The 7580-nt window shown below is 53.0% G+C and overlaps 3 protein-coding genes across 3 annotated transcripts; all 3 read right to left on the reverse strand.

Annotated features, from left to right (window-relative positions):
• Nucleotides 1-444: 444 nt before the first annotated feature.
• Nucleotides 445-1041, reverse strand: SDRG_15858 (hypothetical protein). Its single transcript, XM_008622044.1, has one exon. The coding sequence runs from the start codon at nt 982-984 to the stop codon at nt 550-552; it is 435 nt and encodes a 144-aa protein (XP_008620266.1). The 5' UTR covers nt 985-1041; the 3' UTR covers nt 445-549.
• A 1645-nt stretch (nt 1042-2686) lies between these two features.
• SDRG_15859 (hypothetical protein) lies at nt 2687-3257 on the reverse strand. Its single transcript, XM_008622045.1, has one exon. The coding sequence runs from the start codon at nt 3233-3235 to the stop codon at nt 2777-2779; it is 459 nt and encodes a 152-aa protein (XP_008620267.1). The 5' UTR covers nt 3236-3257; the 3' UTR covers nt 2687-2776.
• Nucleotides 3258-4927: 1670 nt separating this feature from the next.
• Nucleotides 4928-5495, reverse strand: SDRG_15860 (hypothetical protein). Its single transcript, XM_008622046.1, has one exon. The coding sequence runs from the start codon at nt 5482-5484 to the stop codon at nt 5047-5049; it is 438 nt and encodes a 145-aa protein (XP_008620268.1). The 5' UTR covers nt 5485-5495; the 3' UTR covers nt 4928-5046.
• Nucleotides 5496-7580: the final 2085 nt, after the last annotated feature.

Consider the following 7580-nt stretch of genomic DNA (forward strand, 5'->3'; position numbering starts at 1 on the left):
CCATACGAATATACACTACAGGGTGGAGTCGGTGGTCGTGACGACCACCCGACCAAAGGTATCGCTGGTTAGTAGTTGTGCGTGCTTTTGTTGTTGAAAGGAATAATTTCCAGTGGGCACGAGTTACCGGCATATGCCGTTTTCATCTTGTTTCTTCCTTGTGTTCCTTGTGGTGCTCTTGTGCGATTGATGACCTTCGCTTTCCGCGCGGGACACGACTTTGTTAGAGTACAAAAGAGTACGAAATGGTGGCGTTGCACCACTCTTTGGGTGGCATTCACTACAAAATTCGACCTACGCTCGTCACTTCAACTTCTCACGTTTTGTCTCTGTGTTCTCATCTCAATCAATAGCCCAACGTAGTCGTTTGAAACGTCTATATATATATGAGCGTGTTTTGCGTTATCTTTCATAATTACACAAAGACTTTGCATTCGTTGAGACTAGCAATCTCCTTTAGAAACGTCAATATTGACACTATTGTTCCCTCGTAAATAATGTACGCGACTCGGTGACATTCAGATAACATATTGTCGTCATCGGAGCGTGTCATGCGTCCATCTCGCGGATGAAAAAGTCGAGGCAGTCGTCAAACGAAAGTGAGGTGGCTTCCACCGGAGTGGGGCTTGTCAACGGGCCGAGGTTGGCGCTCGCTTCGAGCTTGAGGGGCGTGAACGCGTCAATGGACTCGTCTGGAAGGCTTGCCATCTCATCCTTGACGAGCCGCATCATGCCGCCCGTGTTGGTCGGGCACTGCAGCTTGCGCACGAGCTTCTCGCGGTACTTTTGCGCATGCGTCTGCGCCTGGCGCGGGGTGCGCGTGCCGACGTGCGCCGCGATGGCCTTCCACGGGCCACTTGGGTACTTGTCCAAGGCAACGAGGAAGCGCTTGTGCTCGGCCGGCGACCACGCGCCCGTGACGGTGGGCTTGGTGACGTTACGCTTGCGCGCCGGCGCCGCACTGGGCGGGAAAAAGTACATCATGTTGTGTGTGGCTTGGCAATGAGAAGCCAAAAGTGGAAATGAAGAACGGGGTTGACCCTATTGTAGATTTTGCAAAAAGACATGTGGTCTGTGGGCTACTAATCTGCCGCTCGCATAAAGCAAAAACAATCTAACCATAGCTGGGACATGTTCGATCACCATCGTCGCAGCCACGCGTGGAGAGAGCCGGGTAGGGCTGGGGTAGGGCTCTGGTGGAATAGGTGTTGCAAGATTCAAACTGCATGTTTGACCTGTTTCAAAAGATAGTCTTTCATAGAAAGAATCTCAAAGTGTTGCAATGACCCTGTGCATGAAAACTACAACATGTCGATGGGTTAGACATGGGTTAGGTCAACATGACCAGCACGAGTCGCAGCATACATTGCACTAGTACAGTGCTGCTTTGCAGTGTGTACTCGAATTCAAAAGGCACCAGATTGATCAGCGGTCGAGTCGACAAACCGGATTGTAGATGAGCGTATGACTCACTCACACTGCTCGTGCTGCTGGAGACCGAAGAGAGATAGGATACTCGTGGCTTCTTCAACAAGAGCACTCAAAGTCCGTCGCAAACGAGACGACCGTCCTTCGTGGTGTTGAACAAAAGCGGTGCGCAACACCATTCAAGCACAGGATCGAGTCGCTCTGTAGGCTTCATTGTGCTATTGAGTCGCTCGAGTACTGCAAATGAGCGCGATGAGTTAGCGAGATATCAGATGACGTGGTGAGGCAAGCGCCTTGTTGACGGACCTATCAAAGCTGCCATCAACCTGCCTGGTGCGACATTCGACATGTGTTAACGTAGTTTAATTGATCTTGCACTGCATCTATCCGTTCCTAGCAGATATGCACGACTTCGAAACACTGCAAGTCGGCATCGAGGGCACCAAGGCCAAGGGGCCCGAATGAGATGGGATTACGTAGATCTCGTCACTTGATTCGTTGACTTCGTCATTCCACCATCTTACACTTTCCAGCTAATGTATTCGACTCGCGCTGTGCCTTCAAGGCCTGGGGAAAATAAGCGGCAGAGTCGATGGCGCTCGATTACTGTACTTCAACCTTCCATTCTGTCACCCCTTGGGTACATCAGTCCGCCGAACCCGTCGCCCAGATCGGGCCCAAACAGGTGTTATCGCATCCAGCAGCCATTACATGATCACGTCAATCCCGAGCAGTCGAGGCATCAAGCCTACCGGTACGCTTCTTCCTCTTTTCCACGAAGGATGCTCGTGGGCACGTTCCTTGTTCCATTGCACCCGAGCGAGACGAAGCCGTTCTGGTGTCGGTAGAAAGAGGCGTTCAGCGGCGCCGATGCCTTCTCGTCAACCTTCCGTCTTGATAACGCGTCACATGGTCGTCGACAGTATTGGCGCGAACCGGCAGCGGTTCCATGTCCACCAAGCCAACAATCTCCCAATCTCGCGTTTTGACGAGCCTACAGATACTGCGCTGGGCCATCGCGCCCGCCTAGTTCGACGACGCCACGAGCTATATTGAGATTGCTACCAATAAACTATATACGACTCTAATATCGCCTCATACTAATGGACGTACCGGAAATTGCATCTCCGTAGACTCCCCTAACGTTAGGAAAAGTAATGACTTGCCGCCGATGGCCAGAGAAGCCGTCCAGTATTTGCAAGTCTCGCTTCTCGTCGTGTGCGTGGCAGCCCCAAATCGTTTAATGTCACCAACAAAAGTGCGTAAATATTGCTTGACACTATTGTTTTCGCTTAACGTAAATAGAAAATATGACATCCAAACCTCGCATTGGCAGCATCGAAGCGTGTCATGCGTCCATTTCGCGGATGAAAAAATCGAGGCAGTCGTCAAACGAGAGCAAGGCCGTGTCGTCCGTGCTGCAGACCAACGGCCGCAAGTCGGCGCTGCTCGCTTCCAGCTTCAGGGGCGTGGACGTCTCCAATTCCATGTGGTCGTCATCTGGCAGACTTGCCATCTCGTCCTTGACGAGGCGCATCATGCAGCCGTTGCCGTTGTTGGTCGGGCACCGCAGCTTGCGCACGAGCTTCTCGCGGTACTTTTGGGCATGCGTCTGCGCCTGGCGCGGGGTGCGCGTGCCGACATGCGCCGCAATAGTCTTCCACGGGCCGTTCGGGAACTTCTCCAACGCAACGAGGAAGCGCTTGTGCTCGGCCGGCGACCACGCGCCCGTAACCGTGGTTGCCGACAGCTTGGACGTTCTGGGCTTGCGCGGTGGTAGAGCCTTGAGCGGGAGGAAGTACATCATATCTCGGTCGATTGGCTTCTTCAATGTCAAAAGTGGTAATGACGTGGGCTCCAAAAAATTTGAATTTTGCATCGAACTTCCAGTTGGTGGCATACAAGGTCCCAGAAGGATCGTGACATGATCTGAAAGCAGCCATTTGGTCAGCAGGAGTTGGAGCAACAAAGAAGGCAACAGATTCGAAGCGCGTTCTGGCCGTATTTAATTGCTCTTTTGTCGCAAGGCGAATCTGAAAATGTCGCAACACCCCTTTCCTGACCATGCCGATGGGTGTGACCACCAGGACCAGCAACTGGGCTGCTTGCCGCCGTATACACTCTCCGAGTGAAATGGGCAGCAAATGTTTACGGACACTCGACTGGCCCGACACGAACGGGCAGAGATATGGCATCGTCGAGTCAACAGACCGAGTTCGAGGGGGCGTGCGACTCACGCACAACTCGCACGATGCTGCTCGTAATAGAGCGTCTGGTATACGACGACTTCGTTGCAGTACAAGGGAGCTACTGTAAACGGGTTGTGTACATAAAAATGCGCCGCGGTCGGCCACATATCACACAAATTCCGCAATGTTTATGGCGCCATAAACCCATCTGGTACGGCGCGACGTTGCACTGCACCACATAAGCACCATTCCCTGATGCTACAGTAGTGCGCATACAAATACGCCTATCAAACGTCGTTGATGAGGAATAAGCCGATCAAATCACCGTCGAGCGGCTGCGGCCGCGCATGGTCTCGGACTGACGGTCAAGATTTTGCAATCAATCATCGAACGGTGTGTCCAGGACGTACGCATTATTACAAATCCAATAATCTCACTAATTTCTCGGTAATTTTATCGCTTGGGTCGTTCTTGTCCTCGATGATGTACCTACGACGCTAATCGCCCCGCGAGGGCGACAGAGCGTCATTACTTCAACCATCCGTCCAGTCATCTCTTCTGGGTACTCAGTCCGTGGGCCCCAGCAGATGCTATGTCGAGGAGCCATACTATCATGATCACGTCAAGCGTGGTTCTCTTTCTTCTTTCCGAAAGAAGAAGTGCGGATCTTTCGAACGCAAAAGGCGGTGAAGTACCAAGACAGCTTCACACAACTCCGTCCTTGTGTCGTTCGACAAGCTTACAAGGTTTGAGCCAGTGGGGATCGGCGCCAGCTCTCGGTAGAGTTGAACGTGGTGATAGCGCAGGGCCGTTTCCAAGAAGTAGAAAGAGGGCTCCCAACCCACGATATGGAAGCGCACACGTTACAAGATCCAGACGCAGAGCGAGAGAGCTCGAGCCATCGATGAATTTGTTGTATCGGTCATGAGCTATCCCGCCTCGCCCACCATTGGCACGGCGGACACCAACACGGCTGTTGCCCTTAAGTACATTGCAGCTCAGTCTTGTTAGAGGAAAGAGGATATCGGTGTTCAATATATTATGCTTTCGGCCATGAAAGTGGACCATCATAGAGCTCCGATCGCGACCTCGTGCGTCCGCGCGAGCCCTCGGCTACTAGTTCGAGACGTTTGCCTTGTCCCTTCCTTGACTTTCTCAAACGATATAACCAGCTTGGACACGACGTGAAAGTCTATTTTCTAAAATAAAAAATGGCGCCGTGTCGAGATCGCACGCACTGGACCACCTACCTGCCTCGTGTGTTGATTTGATGTCGACGACGTCATAGCTGCCCTTGATACGACAGCAAATATACCTCGGCTCAATTAGGAGCCAACCTTTGATTACATATTTACAAAACGTGTCTACACCACACCAAGAGGATTGCACGCTAGACAGATTGTGTTGTCGTGCATCGCAATGGTGCGTGTCATGCAAGCGTGTAGTAGAAAAAGGCGACGCACTCGTCGAGCGACGGCAACGCGCCGTCGTCGACGCTCTCTTCCGTCTTGACGCATGTCACTTCATCCTTGGCGTCGTTGCAAAACGGCAGCGGCTCGATCGCCAACGAGCCAATCTCGTGCTGGACGAGCGCCATGATCCCGTACGGCGTCGCCGCCTCGTTCGACGAGGCCGCGAGGCGCATCTTGCGGAAGAGCTTCTCGCGGTACTTTTGCGCGTGCGTTTGGGTTTGGCGCGCGGTGCGGGTGCCGACAAACGACGCGATCGCTTTCCATGGGCCCTTGGGGTGGAGATCAAGACCGATAAGGAATCGCTTGTGCTCGAGCTCGGACCATGCGCCTTGGACGCGCGGCTTCTCGGCCTCGACCTTGACCGCGGCCGCGGGCGGCGGGCAAAAGTACATCATCGCAATACGTCAGAAATTGCGAAATGAGTGGCAACCACGAGCACACGCGACGACGGCGCCGACGTGGGACATGCCACCAGGCGGTCGCGACACACGAGCGGAAGATCGGCGGGGAAGATCCGGACTCGGATCAGGTTGCGCCGGTCAGTCCTTCTACCTGCCTATTATGTAATAGTAGAAGCCAACTAAGAACTCATTGCACTGATGCTGACGATGATGACAGAATGGGCATGTGCTTAGCGTGCATGAAGCAGACGAGTGCGTTTGGGTTTCGAGTTGCACAGGCAGCAGCAAGCGTATCGAATGCGAAGCGATCTCGCACGAAGAAGCTCCCTATAGGAACGAGATGCAACGCTCGCATGACCTGGATGCATTCGTCACATGGCGTCATATTGCGTCATGGATGATTGCGCCGCATGTGCCCCTCTACGATTCCTCCTTGTGCTCATTCAACTACCAGTGCAATACTACTGTGGATATGACGGGTTGCACTGGCGTTGTTTCCAAAGCAGAGATAACGCTGGCGACATGCGTGACCCATCGTGTCAAGGTGTCAAGGACGCATGCGTTGTCGTCTGTCGATGTGCCGCTTCTGACCGAGATCGCTGGTGTGAGGTCGCGTGGTCGTGCCGTAGAGGACATGACCGAAATGACTCAGAACCCGTTGGGATTTGTCATATTTGTAAGCAAGTTTGACTCAACGCCCACGTGTGCAAAAGATACAATCATCAATGATGGACAATATGGGACATTGACGCCTTCGCGTCCTATCGCAGCACCATCTGCGCTGCGATCGACGAGAGTGATTGATGGATGGCGTGAGTGACCACACTGGCTCGTCCGAAGAAGGTCGATCTGTCGTTATCGTGACATCCTTGCAGGCCCAGCATTGACCCAAGTTGCGCATTCTACGAGGTGAGTGCATTGAACTTGTGCGCGCACGCGACCAATATACTGTAGGTATTCATTCCACTGCAGGGCATTCCGAGACGTGGAAGAGGTCGTCCACGCAAGGCTGAGCGGTCCAGAAGACGTGGATCTAGAACACACTAGGTACACGATCCAGGAGGCGAGCAAGCACGAGTCATTTTGAAATGCTTAGTGCCAGTCAACAAACTAATCTCACCACTGGCGTGGATCAACGCGGTTGCTGCCCTCAAATCAAATACGGTATTGATTGATCAATCGATGGCCACAGAATAGGCGAAAATCAATACTGTATTAGATCTAAACCGACGTGCGTTGCAAGTGCTCGTCACAAGAGTGTCCACTCGTCAGATGGGTTGACAACTTTGTGTGGTGATGGAAGCCGGCGCGACCCAATGCCAGGACGAACCAGCAGGAACCATACTATAATAGTATAGCCATATAGTGTGGCAAATTCGCAATCGCACGCCAAGATTCCCACAGCAGCCGCTTCAACACGCTGACCAGTCTCTTATGGGAATGGTCATCGCTACGCACAACGCAGTTTATCGCCTTGTCCTGGCTTATTACGCCAAGTTTTATCACTTCGCCGAATATTTGACATCGCTAGCTCTATTACCAAAAGGGTTGCACAGGTTATACAAGGCGACGTACGACCATCTTCTAGTGCGCTGTCCATCCATCCGCGCGGTCTGACGCGCTTTTGACCCGATGCGCGAAATCTTGCAGCTGCAACTCCCGACGTCGGTCGGTGGCTTTCTCTACGATGCCGTCGCTCTGCCGTTATCAGCCCACAAGCCGACCATCTGTGCTCTCTGGCCGATCCTGCGCGCTTGCGTTTGGTACAGTCTATGGCTCGAACGCAACAACCGCGTGTTTCGCACGACATTGACGCCCCTTCCCGCTGCTGCGCTCGCGATCAAAGCCGCTACTACAGTGTATCACGCGATTGCATATCCGACACTTGGCTCGCCGCGCCGTGGTGCCTTCGCTTGCCGAGTCGCTCCATGCCCTACACCCTTGGTATGCTCACTACCTCATTCTCCACTCAATCCTGAGCCCCGACCACGCGCCCTCAGCTTGACGTACCGGCCAAACCTCACGAGCGCACTAGGAAGTCCACCATCTTCATTATATAATTGCATGGTAATAACTCATTTCAACAACAG

This window comes from Saprolegnia diclina, assembly GCF_000281045.1.
Source record: "Saprolegnia diclina VS20 unplaced genomic scaffold supercont1.104, whole genome shotgun sequence".
Classification (NCBI taxonomy): Eukaryota; Oomycota; class Saprolegniomycetes; order Saprolegniales; family Saprolegniaceae; genus Saprolegnia; species Saprolegnia diclina.

Bases quoted from the DNA above. Each gene is read 5' to 3' on its own strand.
- SDRG_15858 (XM_008622044.1), bottom strand. From the start codon at position 984: ATGATGTACTTTTTCCCGCCCAGTGCGGCGCCGGCGCGCAAGCGTAAC.
- SDRG_15859 (XM_008622045.1), bottom strand. From the start codon at position 3,235: ATGATGTACTTCCTCCCGCTCAAGGCTCTACCACCGCGCAAGCCCAGA.
- SDRG_15860 (XM_008622046.1), bottom strand. From the start codon at position 5,484: ATGATGTACTTTTGCCCGCCGCCCGCGGCCGCGGTCAAGGTCGAGGCC.